This window comes from Microcaecilia unicolor, chromosome 2 (genome assembly GCF_901765095.1).
Source record: "Microcaecilia unicolor chromosome 2, aMicUni1.1, whole genome shotgun sequence".
Lineage (NCBI taxonomy): Eukaryota > Metazoa > Chordata > Amphibia > Gymnophiona > Siphonopidae > Microcaecilia > Microcaecilia unicolor.
The window spans coordinates 657,629,063-657,648,596 of NC_044032.1; the positions used below are offsets into that span (position 1 = coordinate 657,629,063).

Below are 19,534 nucleotides of genomic sequence, written 5' to 3' on the forward strand. Positions count from 1 at the left end.
CCCATCTCTTCTCCCTTGCTTTTGGCGCCTAACCACCTTCCCCATTCCTGTTACCTACACTGACTGCGTAGTCTATTACCGTTAGATTGTAAGCTCTCTTGAGCAGGGACTGTCCCTCCCCGTGTTTAAACTTGTACAGCGCTGCGTAACCCTGGCAGCGCTATAGAAATGCTAAGTAGTAGTAGTAGTAGTATTCCCCGCCTCCCACCACCAGATCTGGCACAGATCATATAAGTCTGCCCACAACTATCTTCGCCTCCCCACCACCAACCTCTCTTCCCCCCACCGGCTCTACCACCCAATTTCAGCTAAGCTTCTGAGGATCCATTCCTTCTGCACAGGATTCCTTTATGTATATACCACGCATGTTTGAATTCCGTTACCGTTTTCTTCTCCACCACCTCCCATGGGAGGGCATTCCAAGCATCCACCACTCTCTCTGTGAAAAAATACTTCCTGACATTTTTCTTGAGTCTGCCCCTCTTCAATCTCATTTCATGTCCTCTCGTTCTACCGCCTTCCTATCTCCGGAAAAGATTTGTTTGCGGATTAATACCCTTCAAATATTTGAACGTCTGTATCATATCACCCCTGTTCCTCCTTTCCTCCAGGGTATACATGTTCAGGTCAGCAAGTCTCTCCTCATACGTCTTGGAACGCAAATCCCATACCATTCTCGTAGCTTTTCTTTGCACCGCTTCCATTTTTTTTTACATCCTTCGCAAGGTACGGCCTCCAAAACTGAACACAATACTCCAGCTGAGGCCTCACCAACGACTTGTACAGGGGCATCAACACTTCCTTTCTTCTGCTGGTCACACCTCTCTCTATACAGCCTAGCAACCTTCTCGCTATGGCCACCGCCTTGTCACACTGTTTCGTCGCCTTCAGATCCTCAGATACTATCACCCCAAGATCTCTCTCCCCCTCAGTACATATCAGACTCTCACCGCCTAACACATACGTCTCTCATGGGTTTCTACTCCCTAGGTGCATCACTTTGCATTTCTTCGCATTGAATTTTAATTGCCAAACCTTAGATCATTCTTCTAGCTTCCGCAGATCTTTTTTCATGTTTTCCACTCCCTCCCGGGTGTCCACTCTGTTACAAATCTTAGTATCATCCGCAAATAGGCAAACTTTACCTTCTAACCTTTCGGCAATGTCACTCACAAATATATTGAACAGAATCAGCCCCAGCACCGATCCCTGAGGCACTCCACTACTCACCTTTCCCTCCTCCGATAGAACTCCATTTACCACCACCCTCTGTCTGTCCGTCAACCAGCTCCTAATCCAGTTCACCACTTCGGGACCTATCTTCAGCCCATCAAGTTTAAGAGCCTCCTGTGGGGAACAGTGTCAAAAGCTTTGCTAAAATCTAAGTAGATTATGTCTATAGCATGTCCATGATTCAATTCTCCAGTTACCCAAAGAATTCAATGAAATTCGTTTGGCACGATTTCCCTCTGGTAAAACCATGTTGTCTCGGATCTTGCAACTTATCGGCTTCCAGGAAATTCACTATCCTTTCCTTCAGCATCGCTTCCATTACTTTCCCAATAACTGAGGTGAGGCTAACTGGCCTGTAGTTTCCAGCTTCTTCCCTATCGCCACTTTTGTGAAGAGGGACCACACCTGCCATTCTCCAATCCCTCGGAACCTCTCCCGTCTCCAAGGATTTATTAAACAAATCTTTAAGAGGACCCGCCAGAACCTCTCTGAGCTCCCTCAATATTCTGGGGCGGATCCCGTCCGGTCCCATGGCTTTGTCCACCTTTAGCTTTCCAAGTTGTTGATACACACTCTCTTCCGTGAACGGTGCTATATCCACTCCATTCTCAAATGTACTTTTGCCAGACCCTCTTGGTCCTTCTCCAGGATTTTCTTCAGTGAAAACAGAACAAAAGTATCTATTTAGCAAATTGGCTTTTTCTTCATCATTACCTACATAGCGGTTCACAGTATCTTTTAGTCTCACAATTCCCTTTTTAGTCAGTCATTCTCCTTTCACTAATATACCTGAAGAAATTTTTGTCGCCCCTCCTTACATTTCTAGCCATTTGTTCTTCCGCTTGCGCCTTCGCCAGACGTACCTCTCTCTTGGCTTCTTTCAGTTTCATCCAGTATTCCTCCCAGTGTTCCTCTTGAGTTTTTCTATATTTCAGGAACGCCAATTCTTTAGCCTTTATTTTCTCAGCCACTTGCTTGGAGAACCATATCGGTTTCCTTTTTCTCTTGCTTTTATTTACTCTCCTTACATAAAAGGTCTGTGGCCCTATTTATTACTTCTTTCAGCCTGGACCACTGTCCTTCCACTTCTTGTATGTCCTCCCAGCCCATCAGCTCCTTCCTCAAGTATTCCCCCATTTTGTTAAAGTCAGCACGCTTGAAATCCAGGACTTTTGAGTTTAGAGTGGCCGCCCTCCACTTCAGCTGTAATATCAAACCAAACCATTTGATGGTCACTGCTTCCCAGGTGTGCACCCACTCGGACATTTGACACACTATCCCCATTTGTGAGCACCAGATCCAGCGTCGCTCCCTCCCTCGTGGGTTCCGTCACCATTTGTCTGAGCAGAGCACTTTGGAAAGCATCCATGATCTCTCTACTTCTTTCCGAATTCGCAGACAGAACCTTCCAATCTACATCCGGCAGACTGAAATCTCCCAGCAACAGCACCTCTCTCTTCTTTCCCAACTTTTGAATATCCGCGATCAGGTCTTTATCTAATTTCTCTAATTGTGTCGGAGGTCTGTAAACAAACACCCACGTGGACAGAGGTTCTATCATCTCTCTTTAAGGTGATCCATATCGCTTCTTCCTTTCCCCAGCTCCCTGTCATTTCAGTCGCTGTGATCTCATTTCTCACATATAGAGCTACTCCTCCACCTTTACGGCCCTCTCTACCCTTCCTAAATAGATTATAGCCTAGTAGAAACCAGCCAGGCCCAACCCTGCTGAGCTTCCACGATCAGAGATCAGGCACACTCAGGGTGGTGGTGTGCTCGTAGGCAATGCCTGTACTGCCAGTATAAAATACAAAGGAAGGAGGGAAACTTCCAAGCTGTTCAAGCAACTGCCCTCAGAGAAAAACTGAGGGGACAGAAAAGTCTGTAAATAAAAACACACAAGGAGCCCTGCTCTGATGCTGTTCACTGTTTCCCACACCAGGAACAGCCTTTAGCCAACGCAGGAACTATAAGAAAATCTAAACTCACCACAGTGAGGCCTATTGCTATCAATGTACACACTTAGGCAAACATGGCTTTCCAGCTCAGGAGATTCTTGCTGCCTGTGTGCAGAAAGGGACTACCCTGAAAAGACTCCCTCCGAATAGAGGAAGACAGGGGAGAAATAGAGCCTACTGCTCAGCTGGAGAGAAAACATCCCCTCTTCGGGGCAGGGTCCATCAGAAGAGACTGAGACAGGGAACAAGCCAGAAAACTCCAAATGCTGAACAAAATGGAACTGTTAGCTCCTCTACCAGACTTCTACAACATATAGGCATACAGAGCAGCAGAATGAACTCAGAAATCCCCTGCCCCAAAGAAGCCCCCAGTGGCTGACATGCATCCCGAAAAAAACAAGGCACATTGCAAGACCATCAGATTCCTTCTGGAAAACTTAGCCCTCTAGAACCCATCCCCCAATCACGAAAAGGGCTACAGAGGCCAAGCTCTCTTAAGAAGAGAGGTTCAAATTAAGGGTCCCAGAAGATATAGAAACAGCTTAAAGTAGTTCTGTTCTTCCCTTGCGTAGTGGGGCAAGTTTGAGAAGAATTTGTGCCACTGCCCAGCTACATGCAAACAGTTTCTGACTCAACAGTGATTTTGGAAAGGAAACCAAAGGCTGGAGAAAATAAAGGGGAATCCCCTGGACCAGCAATCTCTAATGGAACACAAGGTCCTTTAGGAGAAGCCGCCCCTCCCCCCTGCCCACATCAAGGCTGCAGGGCGGGAAAGGATCAGAGCTGATATCAGGAGAAAAGAGAGAGGGCTGCGCCAGCAAAAGGACATGCGTTCCCGCCATTTTAGCGTGGAAAAAGACTGCTCGGAGAAGGGGAACTTCAGCACTTCCCTCACCAGCGTTCAAACACGCCACCACACAGTCCCACTGCGGAGCATCTGCTACCGCAGCAGGAACAGATTTCAAATGCCAGCGTCACCCACATTAAAGCCCCGCGCCAAAAAGAGAAAGGCAGGGACTCACCGAACAGCAGGTGTCTCCAGAGGAGAAGCAGAGTCCCACAGACGCAGCAGCCTAACCAGCACACAGACTGAAAGCACAGCACTAAGACAGGGAAACCCTGTACTGCCCGGTCCTGTCAGAAATCTTCTGTTTTTGTTTTTTTAAACAGCAAATGAAGGCAAAAGGAGCTCTCTGTTTTTTTTTTTTACTGGTGAGGAAGGCTAGAGCTCTAAAGACTGGGAGGCAAGGGGGGGGGGGGTGAAAGGTGAAGCAGGGACCCAGAAGGCTAAGTATGCCCCCAAAGTCGGCACCACCACCCCTAAAACTCAACTGGCCTACAGGACCCAGGAGTATCCCGAACAGACAAATCCAGGAGCTGCTGAAGCGCCGCCCACCACCTGCTGGAGATAGAGATGTACTGAGATGAAGGAGGAGCTGGCCGTCTGGTATTACTGCCTTCAGCTTTGTAATCTCTATCTCCACCTGCTGGTAGATGGACACAACCCACCACCAGTTCTTGGATTCATCTGCTGCATACGCTAAGGAAAACTGAATTCAAAAATGCATGCGAAAAGCTCAAAGAAATCCTGTTGAGAAGGAATGGATCCAAAGACGCTTAGTGGAGATTAGGTAGCAACACAAGTAATTGGGAAACAAAGCCAGTACTGGGCAGACTTGAGCTGTGCTCTGATCACGGCTGAATCGACTTGGATGGGCTGGAGTGGAGCTTTTCAGGGGCTTCAACAACAACTTCGGAAATTTTAGAACAAGGACAGTGCTGGGTTTAAGGTCTATGCCCTGAAAATGGCAAAGAAATCAAGATCAGGTATACATATGAACAAAATATTTAATCTTGTAGGGCAGACTGGATGGACTGTACAAGTCTATCTGCTGTCATCTATTATGTTACTACTTAAAGGCAGGACACAGATCTAAGGTTTGTAGTTTTTACAGGTGAAGCTTCCTCAAGGTTGCAATCTCTCTGATATTTTGGAGAGGACGGAGAACCGTTTTATTTTTTACTGGAACACAGGGAGACCTGGATTGGTAAGGTATCTCTCTGAAGGTACAGGTAGCAATTGGGCATTATGTATTTAAAGAGAGACTGGGCTGTTCTGAGCATGTGCTGGCATTTTTGGTGACCTGCACTGGGGGCTGGTGTAGATTTTCCACTCGAGCTCTGCTGCTTTGAAATTTAAGTATTGAAAGTATTTTTGTAAAGTTATAATGCTGTATTTTCTTGTTTGCTTCTGTTCTGTGGGATATTTATATGGCAATTGGGTTTTAGAGTATGTTTTTATGGTTCTTTCACTTTAGCTCTGCTGATTCACAAGGTGTTTATCTCACTCCTAATGACGCAGCAATGTGTGAGATAGTCCCATGTTGAGTGAAGAAACAAGCAAGCAGAGGACAGTTCCCAGCCTTGTGCTGAGTGAAGCTGCCAGCAAAGTCAATTACCTTGACGAATGGACTTTTTTTTTTTTTTTCTTAAATCTGTGGTGGTGAGATTTGAATTTGGTGCTCTAATGGACTACTTGAACTCAATCAGATGTGCATGCGCTGGGTTTTGTTTGGAGTGGAATGATTTAACTTCATTAGTAAGAGGTATTGTAAAAATTTGACCTTTTGTTTAACTCCTCCTCCACCAGAGCCTTTGCCTTCCAGTGCTTGTTTTTGGAATGCTCCTGGATGGTTCCTGGATTGTAATTTACTCATGCTAGTGATTCCCGTGTGGCAAATGAGAGGAAGCCCATTCAATTCCTATGGGCTTGATGGACCTTTGGTCTGTCCCAGTGTCTCAAAGAGGAAGTGCAGAGGGTAAACATCTCTGCACCTAGACCCTGTTCAAAACCTGTGAGCAGTTAATTTTTCTGAACTCCCAAGATGCAGCTCAGTTAGTAATAAAGTGTGCAGTTAGTTTTAATATTGAAATCTTAAGTTACCAGTTATTGTTTGCTGGTTACCGTATTTTTCGGACTATAAGACGCACCGGACCATAAGATGCACCTAGGTTTTAGAGGAGGGAAATAGGAAAATTTTTTTTTCCTTTTTCCCTCCTCTAAAACCTAGGTGCTCCGGTGCGTCTTGTCCGAGTTCGGGATCGCCCTCCCCCCGGCCCTGTCACCACTTCTCCCCTACTCACGTCACGCGATGTTCCCTGGTGGTCTAGTGATGTCGGGGCAGGAAAGAGCCCCCTCTTTCCTGCCCCGACGTCACTAGACCACCAGGGAACATCACGTGACGTGAGTAGGGGAGAAGTGGTGACAGGGCCGGGGGGAGGGCGGGAGGGAGGGAACTCGCTACCTTCGGACTATAAGACGCACCCCCCATTTTCCTCCCAAATTTTGGGGGGAAAAAGTGCGTCTTATAGTCCGAAAAATACGGTAAATCTTTTTCTCTAATTCACTGTTCCATTTTTCTGACAATAAACCTATTAGTTTATTAGCTCTGTTGTCCTGGACTAAGAATCCTGGTGGTTTGTGTTTTGGGTCTGTGGGTGTTTTCTAAGAGATGTGGGACCTCTGGGATTGTGGCCCCAGTGTTCTTAGAAACCACCAGGGATATAACTTGTGGGTAGGAGATAAGCCCAGAGGCAAGAGAAACCAAGTGCGGTAGGGTGGAGGGTATGCCAGTGTACAGCACATGCAAAGGTGCAGGCAGGCTTGAGCAATGCTGGGATAGACCCTTTTAGGTGGTTGCAGGGTTACCCCAGGTGGGTGCTAGGCGTTTTGTGACACATACAAACACTTTAAACAATGTTTTCTATTCCTAACAACTTGCTCAGAAGTTGACAATGAATTTGTAATCTTTTAAGACTGCTCTAGTTAGAGAGACACCTGGTCTACTATGGCCTTTGTTACAATATCTTCCTTGTTTTAACAATATCCTTCAAATATACGTTGTTCTGAACTATGTGCTTGTTGAGAGACTACCAGCCTTCCCCCAGTTTCTAGTTTAAAAGCTGCTCTGTCTCAGTTTTAAATGATGCCAGCAGCCTGGTTCCAACCCTGATTAAGGTAAAGCCATCTTTCCAGAATAGGCTCCCCTTGCCCAGAATGTTGCCCAGTTCCTAACAAACCTAAAACCCTTCTCCCTGCGCCATCGTCTCATCCATACATTGAGACTTGGGTCCTGCAAGTGAAATGGGGAGCATTTCCAAAAATGCTATCCTGGAGGTTCTGGATTTCAACTTTCTACTTAAAGTAAATATGGTTTCCAGAATTTCACTCCCACATTCTTTTATGTCGTTGGTACCCACAGGTACCAAGACAACCAGCTCCTCCCTAGCACTGTCTAAAATCTCATGCAGGTGATGCATGAGGCCCGCCACCTTCACACCAGGTAGGCAAATGACCAAGCGATCCTCACATCCACCCATCTACATTCCTAATGATTAATCTCCAACTACAACAGCTGTCTTAAACTTCCCTCCACATCCTCAGCGCGAGAGAATATTGCACCCCCTGGAGGCATGTTGTGGCTACAGGATCACTTTCTGCCTCACAAAGATGATACCCTCCCTTCAGGTGACCGTTCTCCATGGCAGTACAGAGGTTGCCAGACTGGAGACGAGACTTCTCTACTATGGCCCTGTAGGCCTCCTCGACATACCTCTGGTCTGCCTCAGCTCCTCAAGTCTGCTACTCTAGCCTCCAGAAATCGGACTCATCCCCCCGAGTGCTAGGAGATCTTTGTACCGAATACACACACGACCTCTCACCAGCTGGGAGATAAACATGTGACACTCAGTGCAAAAAGACTGGATAGCCCCCATCTCACTGCTACACTGCATCTCACCTACCATTTAGAAAAGCACTAAAAACCCATCTATTCAAACAAGCCTACCCAAAATACCCAGATTAATCTCTTGAACCCATCTACCTTACATATACTGAAGAGAAAACGACATTGACCCAGACTATCTCCCACCTTACCTTCCTCTCTCTATTACCTGTCTCTACCTACCTATCCAGCCTATTATTATGTTATACTTAATTTCCTACTTTACATAACAACATTCTGTGTTACCTATTACTATGTAAGCCGCATTGAGCCTGCTTTTAGTGGGAAAGTGCGGGATACAAATATAATAAATAAATTATTGACGATTTCTTAAATTGTTAATGGCGTAGGAACTTATTTCCAAAACTATAAAATACATAAGAATAGCCATACTGGTCAAACCAGTGGTCCATCTAGCCCAGTATTCCGTTTCTAACAGCGGCCAAGCCAGGTCACATGTACCTGGCAGAAACCCTTAAGTTCAATGCCAACTAAGAAGCCCCCTACAATTGTTGGCTATATTTTATGCTATACTAATATTTAAGTAGTTTCACTATTATTTGTATTATTAGTAGGTTCCCCTCCATAGGCCTAAGCACACTATTTCTAAGAGAACATTACTGGCTGATTCAGATGCCCTAATTGACTTTCTAGATCCTAAATAGTCAAAGGCCTACGAGATCAGGGGAGTGAGGGAAGGAGGGAATTAAACCAACTGAGGTTTCCTACGACTATCAGCTGTGCTCTACACTGATGCTATGGGAAACGCTAAAATATTTCTTTTAATGCTTGCCTATGAAGACTTTAAAATGCTTAAAAAAAAAAAAAAACCCAACCTATTCTTTAAACTGCCTTTGCAAAATAAGCAGAATAACTTAAAATAAAGACAATGAAATTACCTATTTAAACTCTAAGTCTACCTTTCCCCAAGTTTAAAAGCAATTTCAAAGCAAATAACTCACCAGTGAAGTTCTCTCCCTCTCAAAGTCCTTTTACAGCAAATAGTAGCTACCATAGCTAATAAGACTGAAGCAACAAGGTAGCTTCAAAGCTCAAGGAGACTGATCATGGAACAAATCCACATTTATAAGTAACTTCCAAGATTAGGCAAAGAAGCATTTTTCTGGCTGTGTCAACAAGTTTTCATTGCATCTGTTTTAAGTGTGCCAGACACACTTAAAACAGATGCAGGTCTTACAAATGCACCACAGAGCATCTACATGAGGACTTGTTCAGAAACACCCACATTTACAAGTTATATCACATGTGTCAGCAACATGGAGCTTCAACCCCCCCCCCCCCCACACACACACACACACACAAAAAAACCCCATGAAATCATAGCTGTTTCCCAGATCCAGAGGGCTCAAGGGAACATATGAACACTTGTAGCGCTATAGAAATGATAAATGGTAGAAGTAGTAGAGGAAAGAAAAATATATAGACTGCAGGAACAGAAATGCCTGAGCACCATCTGTACAAAGCATGCTGGTAGGCTACATGTATCTTAATCAAGTCACTGAAAAGGGGGCAGGGTCACAGCTTCTCCTTTGGATATTTCATGGTTTGCTGGTGGCAGGTACCCAGCGATACTTACAGGCAGTCTCCAGCAAGGGCAGGAACGTGACTGTGGCTGTGATCTGTCTGATAACAGATTTAATTTCTTCTTGGATGGCTTTCTGCGATTTCTCTCTTGGTGCACTAAGGAAGCATGAACAAGAAGCTAATCATTGAATGAAGCGCTTTCCACCTCCTCCCCCTCTGGGAGTAACAGCCACTGTACTACACACGTTTCAAACTAGAAAAATTGCCCAACACGTTAGCTTGCTTTAAGTTTATACTTCATCCTGGCAGGGGTCCCAAAACAGTACACAGAACCAAGAAAATCTCACAAGTGTGACTTATAAGGCAATCTGTTTTGTTTGAATGCAGCAAGTAATACTCATATCAAGAGATATAACCATTGCTGTCACATGCATTCAATTTCAAGTTATATTCTAGAATACAAAACAATAACCATTCTAAAAATAAGACACTCTCCATACTTCTAAGCATTTTAAGACAGTCATGCAGTCAACTGAAAGAACTGACAAGAGGCACATGGAGAAAACCAATTTATGGAAGAAACACTTAGGAACCACTACAGGATCTCTGCCATTGCATCAGCCCAGTGATCAGATAATACATTGTGATAACCATCCCAGCGGTTCACGGCAAGGTTTACTGATGAAGGCACTTAGTTGAAACATGGCCCCGTTGAGTCACTGTACTGGTTGTGTTCGCTACTTATTTTTGTTAAACTTTGTCAAGAGACTGTTTTGGCTCTGCACTGGTCCTTGGTTATCTTTTTTTTTTTTGCTTCCTACCTGCGGCGATCAATCCTTCTTTTGTTTTTCTATACACTTCCTCACAACACCAAGATGTAGTCCTGGGCTCAGGAACTACTACTACTACTAACTAGCATTTCTAAAGCGCTACTAGGGTTACGCAGCGCTGTACAATTTAAACATAGAAGGACGGTCCCTGCTCAAAGAGCTTACAATCTACAAGACAAGAGAACAATCTAAAGACAAGTGAACAATCTAGAGGACGAGTGAGCAGTTAATGAGAATGACTAGCAGTGTTTCCCCAAGTCCAGTCAGATTTTCAGGATATCCACAATGAATATGCATGAACTTGATTTGCATACACTGCCTCCATTATGTGCAAATGTCTTCATGCACATTCATTGTGCAAATCTTGAAAACCCGACTGGCAAGGAGTGCTCCAGGACTGGACTTGGGAAAACACTGGCCTAAGGGATCCTTATAGTCAAATGCCCCACCCCCCCCTTACTTGTGCACAATATGGGTCAGTAAAATTAAAGCACAAACAGAGAGGGATACAAATTCTCTGTAACCTTGGAGGATGTAATGGGTCAGTTCAGCAAGCTGAAGAGTAGTAAATCACCGGGACCTGATGGTATTCATCCCAGAGTATTAATAGAACTAAAAAATGAACTTGCGGAGCTACTGTTAGAAATATGCAATCTGTCCCTAAAATCGAGTGTAGTACCGGAAGACTGGAGGGTAGCCAATGTTACTCCGATTTTTAAGAAGGGTTCCAGAGGAGATCCGGGAAATTATAGACCGGTGAGTCTGACGTCGGTGCCGGGCAAGATGGTGGAGGCTATTATTAAGAATAAAATTGCAGAGCATATACAAAAACATGGACTGATGAGACAAAGTCAGCACGGATTTAGTGAAGGGAAGTCTTGCCTCACCAATCTAATGCATTTTTTTGAGGGGGTAAGCAAACATGTGGACAATGGGGAGCCGGTTGATATTGTATATCTGGATTTTCAGAAGGCGTTTGACAAAGTGCCGCACGAAAGACTCCTGAAGAAATTGCAGAGTCATGGAATCGGAGGTAGGGTATTATTATGGATTAAGAACTGGTTGAAAGATAGGAAGCAGAGAGTAGGATTGCGTGGCCAGTATTCTCAGTGGAGGAGGGTAGTTAGTGGGGTCCCGCAGGGGTCTGTGCTGGGTCCGTTGCTTTTTAATGTATTTATAAATGACCTAGAGATGGGAATAACTAGTGAGGTAATTAAATTCGCCGATGACACAAAATTATTCAGGGTCGTCAAGTCGCAGGAGGAATGTGAACGATTACAGGAGGACCTTGCGAGACTGGGAGAATGGGCGTGCAAGTGGCAGATGAAGTTCAATGTTGACAAGTGCAAAGTGATGCATGTGGGTAAGAGGAACCCGAATTATAGCTACGTCTTGCAAGGTTCCGCGTTAGGAGTTACGGATCAAGAAAGGGATCTGGGTGTCGTTGTCGATGATACGCTGAAACCTTCTGCTCAGTGTGCTGCTGCGGCTAGGAAAGCGAATAGAATGTTGGGTGTTATTAGGAAGGGTATGGAGTCCAGGTGTGCGGATGTTATAATGCCGTTGTATCGCTCCATGGTGCGACCGCACCTGGAGTATTGTGTTCAGTACTGGTCTCCGTATCTCAAAAAAGATATAGTAGAATTGGAAAAGGTACAGCGAAGGGCGACGAAAATGATAGTGGGATGGGACGACTTTCCTATGAAGAGAGGCTGAGAAGGCTAGGGCTTTTCAGCTTGGAGAAGAGACGGCTGAGGGGAGATATGATAGAAGTGTATAAAATAATGAGTGGAATGGATCGGGTGGATGTGAAGCGACTGTTCACGCTATCCAAAAATACTAGGACTAGAGGGCATGAGTTGAAGCTACAGTGTGGTAAATTTAAAACGAATCGGAGAAAATTTTTCTTCACCCAACGTGTAATTAGACTCTGGAATTCGTTGCCGGAGAACGTGGTACGGGCGGTTAGCTTGACGGAGTTTAAAAAGGGGTTAGATAGATTCCTAAAGGACAAGTCCATAGACCGCTATTAAATGGACTTGGAAAAATTCCGCATTTTTAGGTATAACTTGTCTGGAATGTTTTTACGTTTGGGGAGCGTGCCAGGTGCCCTTGACCTGGATTGGCCACTGTCGGTGACAGGATGCTGGGCTAGATGGACCTTTGGTCTTTCCCAGTATGGCACTACTTATGTACTTATGTACTAAGTACAACGCAAGCAATACAAAACAAAAAAGCACCAGGAGCAAAACTGGAACTTGTCCTTTAATTAGTAGTATAAACTATGCTGTACATCATTGGGTCAATAATGTACAGCATCATTTCTACTACTAATTACAGGACAATTGTGGTTTTGAAGGCTCCTGGTGCTTTTTGTTTTATATCAGTAAAATTAAAATCACTGCCACAATACATGGGAGGAAATTCTGTACTGCAAACGGTCACAACTTCAGTCCATGCAACCCAGTTCAAGGCCTAATCATGGTCTGTTTGACCCTGTCCCTATGCATTGTCAAACTTTACCCTTTCCTGTGTCCACTCCCAATCACTAGCCAAATCTGAAAGTACAGAAGTCAGACCCAAGGATCCATCTCCACCCGAAGTCTGGCTCAGTTTGGTTTAAGGCCTTTAACAATTGAAAGGGAAGGACACACAGGCAAACCTGACCACCTGATAAGCTCAATAGAAACAGGGAGCACCAAACAGCACAAAGCTTCATTTAGAATTAAAAAAAAAAAAAAAAAAAAAGATACTGTACAAGTCTTTTTCAAAAGGAAAGGGAGGGCCAGTGCAGCGAAAGAGCCAAGAAAAGAATTCCAGGGCCTGCAGATCACAACTGGAAAAGACCCTCACAGATTTCACACTAATATGGCAAAGTCACTTCAAAAGCACGAGCAAGCTCCCACTTGTAGCTACATGGAAGAGGAAAGAGAGGGGAAGAATAGGCACCTGTCATCCTTCATGGTCTTGTCACACTCTATGTCAAACTGCCATCTCTCCAGAACCTCCTCATTTTCAATGCTGGAGATCACCACAACCAGCTTCTGCACTGAACAGCTGTGCAACCAGTCTAGAACAGAACAGCAAGAGGAAATATCTTACTATCGGTACCCAAACCTGAGCCCCTCAGCAGCATACTCTCAACATCTATCACAAGCGAGCTGCAAATTCTGCTTATCCCAGGAAACCTTGTTAAGGGCTGGGGGGGGGGGGGGGGGGGGGGGGGGGGGGAGCAAGAGGAGAAAGAAATAAAGGGGGGAAAAAACAACATCACATGAAAAAGGAGATTCTTCAAGCACTAAAATGAATTACATCTACACCACCGAGGGCCAGGGATTAAGAACATACTGGGGCAGACCAAAGGGCCATCAAGTCCAGTGTCCTGCTTACAACAGTAGCCAGTTCAGGTCCCATATACCTTGTAAAACAGATTTTAGGCTGCTTGTCCTAGAAAATAAAGCAGTGGATTGTCCCAAGTCCATCTTAATAAATGGTCAAAAAAGGAAGGAAAGGAAAATAACTTTCTGCAAATACTCACATTTCCCTCCCCCATCCCCGGTGCACACACCTACAGCACAGCATGTCAGAACAGACCAGAGCGGCTGGATTACATTTAGGCTTCCTTTTGCTTCAAGCTCCTTTTTTATTACGACGCAGCATATCAATATTCAGATCTAGATTAAAGCGAATGCTACATACCTGTAGAAGGTATTCTCCGAGGACAGCAGGCTGATTGTTCTCACTGATGGGTGACGTCCACGGCAGCCCCTCCAATCAGAAACTTCACTAGCAAAGGCCTTTGCTAGTCCTCGCGCGCCCATGCACACCGCGCATGCGCGGCTGTCTTCCCGCCCAAACCGGCTCGTGTTCGTCAGTCCCATATGTAGCAAGACAAAGACAAAGGAAGACACAACTCCAAAGGGGAGGCGGGCGGGTTTGTGAGAACAATCAGCCTGCTGTCCTCGGAGAATACCTTCTACAGGTATGTAGTATTCGCTTTCTCCGAGGACAAGCAGGCTGCTTGTTCTCACTGATGGGGTATCCCTAGCCCCCAGGCTCACTCAAAACAAACAAAGTCAATTGGGCCTCGCAACGGCGAGGACATAACTGAGATTGACCTAACAATTTATCCAACTAACTGAGAGTGTAGCCTGGAACAGAATAAACATGGGCCTAGGGGGGTGGAGTTGGATTCTAAACCCCGAACAGATTCTGAAGCACTGACTGCCCGAACCGACTGTCGCGTCGGGTATCCTGCTGCAGGCAGTAATGAGATGTGAATGTGTGGACAGATGACCACGTCGCAGCTTTGCGGATCTTTTCAATAGTGGCTGACTTCAAGTGGGCCACTGACGCAGCCATGGCTCTGACATTGTGAGCCGTGACATGACCCTCAAGAGCCAGCCCAGCCTGGGAGTAAGTGAAGGAAATGCAATCCGCTAGCCAATTGGATATGGTGCGTTTCCCCACAGCCACTCCCCTCCTGTTGGGATCAAAAGAAACAAACAATTGGGCGGACTGTCTGTTGGGCTGTGTCTGCTCCAGATAGAAGGCCAATGCTCTTTTGCAGTCCAATGTGTGCAGCTGACGTTCAGCAGGGCAGGAATGAGCAAGGGGAAAAAATGTTGGCAAGACAATTGACTGGTTCAGATGGAACTCCGATACTACCTTCGGCAAGAACTTAGGGTGAGTGCGGAGGACTACTCTATTATGATGAAACTTGGTGTAAGGGGCCTGGGCTACCACGGCCTGAAGCTCACTGACTCTACGAGCTGAAGTAACTGCCACCAAGAAAATGACCTTCCAGGTCAAGTACTTCAGGTGGCAGGAGTTCAGTGGCTCAAAAGGAGGTTTCATCAGCTGGGTGAGAACGACATTGAGATCCCATGACACTGTAGGAGGTTTGACGGGGGGCTTTGACAAAAGCAAACCTCTCATGAAGCAAACAACTAAAGGCTGTCCTGAGATCGGCTTACCTTCTACACGGTAATGGTATGCACTGATTGCGCTAAGGTGAACCCTTACAGAGTTGGTCTTGAGACCAGACTCAGACAAGTGCAGAAGGTAGTCAAGCAGGGTCTGTGTAGGTCAAGAGCGAGGATCTAAAGCCTTGCTGTCACACCAGACGGCAAACCTCCTCCACAAAAGAAGTAACTCCTCTTAGTGGAATCTTTCCTGGAAGCAAGCAAGACACGGGAGACGCCCTCTGACAGACCCAAAGAGGCAAAGTCTACGCTCTCAACATCCAGGCCACGAGAGCCAGAGACTGGAGGTTGGGATGCAGAAGCTCCCCTTCATCCTGTGTGATGAGGGTCGGAAAACACTCCAATCTCCAGGGTTCTTCGGAGGACAACTCCAGAAGAAGAGGGAACCAGATCTGACGCGGCCAAAAGGGAGCAATCAGAATCATGGTGCCCCGGACTTGCCTGAGTTTCAACAAAGTCTTCCCCACCAGAGGTATGGGAGGATAAGCATACAGCAGACCTTCCCCCCAGTCCAGGAGGAAGGCATCCGATGCCAGTCGACCGTGGGCCTGAAGTCTGGAACAGAACTGAGGGACTTTGTGGTTGGCTCGAGATGCGAAGAGATCTACCAAGGGGGTGCCCCACACCTGGAAGATCTGGCGCACTACTCGGGAGCTGAGCGACCACTCGTGAGGTTGCATAATCGTGCTCAACCTGTCGGCCAGACTGTTTACGCCTGCCAGATATGTGGCTTGGAGCACCATGCCGTGACGGCGAGTCCACAGCCACATGCTGACGGCTTCCTGACACAGGGGGCGAGATCCGGTGCCCCCCTGCTTGTTGATGTAATACATGGCAACCTGGTTGTCTGTCTGAATTTGGATAATTTGGTGGGACAGCCAATCTCTGAAAGCCTTCAGAGCGTTCCAGACCACTCGTAACTCCAGGAGATTGATCTGCAGATTGCGTTCCTGGAGGGACCAGCTTCCCTGGGTGTGAAGCCCATCGACATGAGCTCCCCACCCCAGGAGAGACGCATCCGTAGTCAGCACTTTTTGTGGCTGAGGAATTTGGAAAGGACATCCCAGAGTCAAATTGGACCAAATCGTCCACCAATACAGGGATTTGAGCAAACTCGTGGACAGGTGGATCACGTCTTCTAGATCCCCAGCAGCCTGAAACCACTGGGAAGCTAGGGTCCATTAAGCAGATCGCATGTGAAGGCGGGCCATGGGAGTCACATGAACTGTGGAGGCCATGTGGCCCAACAATCTCAACATCTGCCGAGCTGTGATCTGCTGGGACGCTCGCACTCGAGAGACGAGGGACAACAAGTTGTTGGCTCTCGTCTCTGGGAGATAGGCACGAGCCGTCCGAGAATCCAGCAGAGCTCCTATGAATTCTGTACTGGAAGAAGATGGGACTTTGGATAATTTATCACAAACCCCAGTAGCTCCAGGAGGCGAATAGTCATCTGCATGGACTGTAGAGCTCCTGCCTCGGATGTGTTCTTCACCAGCCAATCGTCGAGATAGGGGAACACGTGTACTCCCAGCCTGCGAAGCGCCGCTGCTACTACAGCCAGGCACTTCGTGAACACGCTGGGCGCAGAGGCGAGCCCAAAGGGTAGCACACAGTACTGGAAGTGACGTGTGCATAGCTGAAATCGCAGATACTGCCTGTGAGCTGGCAGTATCGGGATGTGCATGTAGGCGTCCTTCAAGTCCAGAGAGCATAGCCAGTTGTTTTCCTGAATCATGGGAAGAAGGATGCCCAGGGAAAGCATCCTGAACTTTTCCTTGACCAGATATTTGTTCAGGGCCCTTAGATCTAGGATGGGACGCATCCCCCCTATTTTCTTTTCCACAAGGAAGTACCTGGAATAGAATCCCAGCCCTTTTTGCCCGGATGGCACGGGCTCGACCGCATTGGCGCTGAGAAGGGCGGAGAGTTCCTCTGCAAGTACCTGCTTGTGCTGGAAGCTGTAGGATTGAGCTCCCGGTGGGCAATTTGGAGGTTTCGAGGCCAAATTGAGGGTGTATCCTTGCCGGACTATTTGAAAAACCCAACGGTCGGAGGTTATGAGAGGCCACCTTTGGTGAAAAACTTTCAACCTCCCCCCGACCGGTAGATCGCCCGGCACTGACACGTTGATGTCGGCTATGCTCTGCTGGAGCCAGTCAAAAGCTCGCCCCTTGCTTTTGCTGGGGAGCCGAGGGGCCTTGCTGAGGCGCACGCTGCTGACGAGAGCGAGCGCGCTGGGGCTTAGCCTGGGCCGCAGGCTGTCGAGAAGGAGGATTGTACCTACGCTTGCCAGAAGAACAGTCTTCCTTCCCCCATACAAACGTCTACCTGAGGAGGTAGATGCTGAAGGCTGCCGGCGGGAGAACTTGTCAAAAGCGGTATCCCGCTGGTGGAGCTGTTCTACCACCTGTTCGACTTTCTCTCCAAAAATATTGTCCGCTCGGCAAGGGGAATCCACAATCCGCTGCTGGATCCTATTCTCCAGGTCGGAGGCACGCAGCCATGAGATTCTGCGCATCACCACACCTTGAGCAGCGGCCCTGGACGCAACATCAAAGGAATCATATACCCCTCTGGCCAGGAATTTTCTGCATGCCTTCAGCTGCCTGACCACCTCCTGAAATGGCTTGGCTTGCTCAGGAGGGAGCTTGTCCACCAAGCCCTCCAACTGCCGCACATTGTTCCGCATATGTATGCTCGTGTAGAGCTGGTAAGACTGAATTTTGGCCACGAGCATAGAAGAATGGTAGGCCTTCCTCCCAAAGGAGTCTAAGGTTCTAGAGTCCTTGCCCGGGGGCGCCGAAGCATGCTCCCTAGAACTCTTAGCCTTCTTTAGGGCCAGATCCACCACACCAGAGTCGTGAGGCAACTGAGTGCGCATCAGCTCTGGGTCCCCATGGATCCGGTACTGGGACTTGATCTTCTTGGGAATGTGGGGATTAATTAAAGGCTTGGTCCAGTTCGCCAGCAATGTCTTTTTTAGGACATGATGTATGGGTACTGTGGACGCTTCCTTAGGTGGCGAAGGATAGTCCAAGAGCTCAAACAGTTCAGCCCTGGGCTCATCCTCCACGACCACCGGGAAGGGGATGGCCGTAGACATCTCCCGGACAAAGGCCACAAAAGACAGACTCTCGGGAGGAGAAAGCTGCCTTTCAGGGGAGGGATTGGGATCAGAAGGAAGACCATCAGACTCCTCGTCAGAGAAATATCTGATGTCCTCCTCCTCCTCCCACGAGGCCTCACCATCGGTGTCAGACACAAGTTCATGAACCTGTGTCTGAAGCCGTGCCCAACTCGACTCCGTGGAAACACGGCCACGGTGAAAGCGTCGAGAGGTAGACTCCCTCGCCAGCACCGGCGAAGCTCCCTCCGCCGACGTCGTCAGGGAGCCTTCCTGGGAGGCGGCCGCAGTCGGTACCGCAAGTGGCACCGATGTCGGAGACCTCACCCCGGGCAAGGGGCCAGCCGGCGCCTCACTCGACGGTATCGGTGGCGCAAGCACCCCCAGTACCGGAGGGGAAGGACGCAACAGCTCTCCCAGGATCTCTGGGAGAACGGCCCGGAGACTCTCGTGCAGAGCGGCTGTGGAGAAAGACAGGGAAACCAATGCAGACGTCGAGGTCAGAGTCTGTTCCGGGCTGTCCAAGGTGGAGCGCATCGACACCTCCTGAACAGAGGGTGAGCGGTTCTCCCGGTGCCGATGCCTACTGGGTGCCGACTCCCTCGGCGACCCAGAGCTCTCGGTACCGATGCGGGAAGGAGACCGGTGTCGATGCTTCTTTGATTTTTTCCAAACGAAGCATGTCACTGGAGCTTCCCGGTACCGACGAGGAGGACGTAGAATCCAGCCGTTGCTTCCTCGGGGCCGAGGCCGAAGAAGGTCGGTCTCGGGGGGGCTGTACCGCAGGAGCCCTCAGGGTAGGGGGAGACCCACCCGAAGGCTCACCGCCACCAGCAGGGGAATGGACAGCCCTCACCTGCACTCCAGTCGAAGCACCACCGTCCGACATCAGCACTAGTGGAGGTCCCGGTACCACCGACGCAGCCTTTCGATGTCTCGGTACCGACGATGCAGAGGGTTGATGCCTCGATGCAGTCGATGCCGAGGTCGAAGGTCTTGAAGCTGTCGATGTCGATGCACTCGATGCCCCCGGTGCTGTTGCCGACGAAGAGCCTGAGCACAACACGTTCCA

General features: G+C 47.8%; 1 protein-coding gene across 1 annotated transcript in view; it reads right to left on the reverse strand.

Moving 5' to 3' along the window:
* Nucleotides 1–19,534, reverse strand: part of MAD2L1 (mitotic arrest deficient 2 like 1) — a 40,912-nt gene that overhangs the window by 10,464 nt on the left and 10,914 nt on the right. The window contains exons 3-4 of the mRNA XM_030192719.1: nucleotides 13,300–13,420; nucleotides 9,573–9,676 (exon numbers count right to left, since the gene is read on the reverse strand). Coding sequence (XP_030048579.1) covers nucleotides 9,573–9,676; nucleotides 13,300–13,420 — 225 coding nt within the window. The remainder of the gene's footprint in view (nucleotides 1–9,572; nucleotides 9,677–13,299; nucleotides 13,421–19,534) is intronic.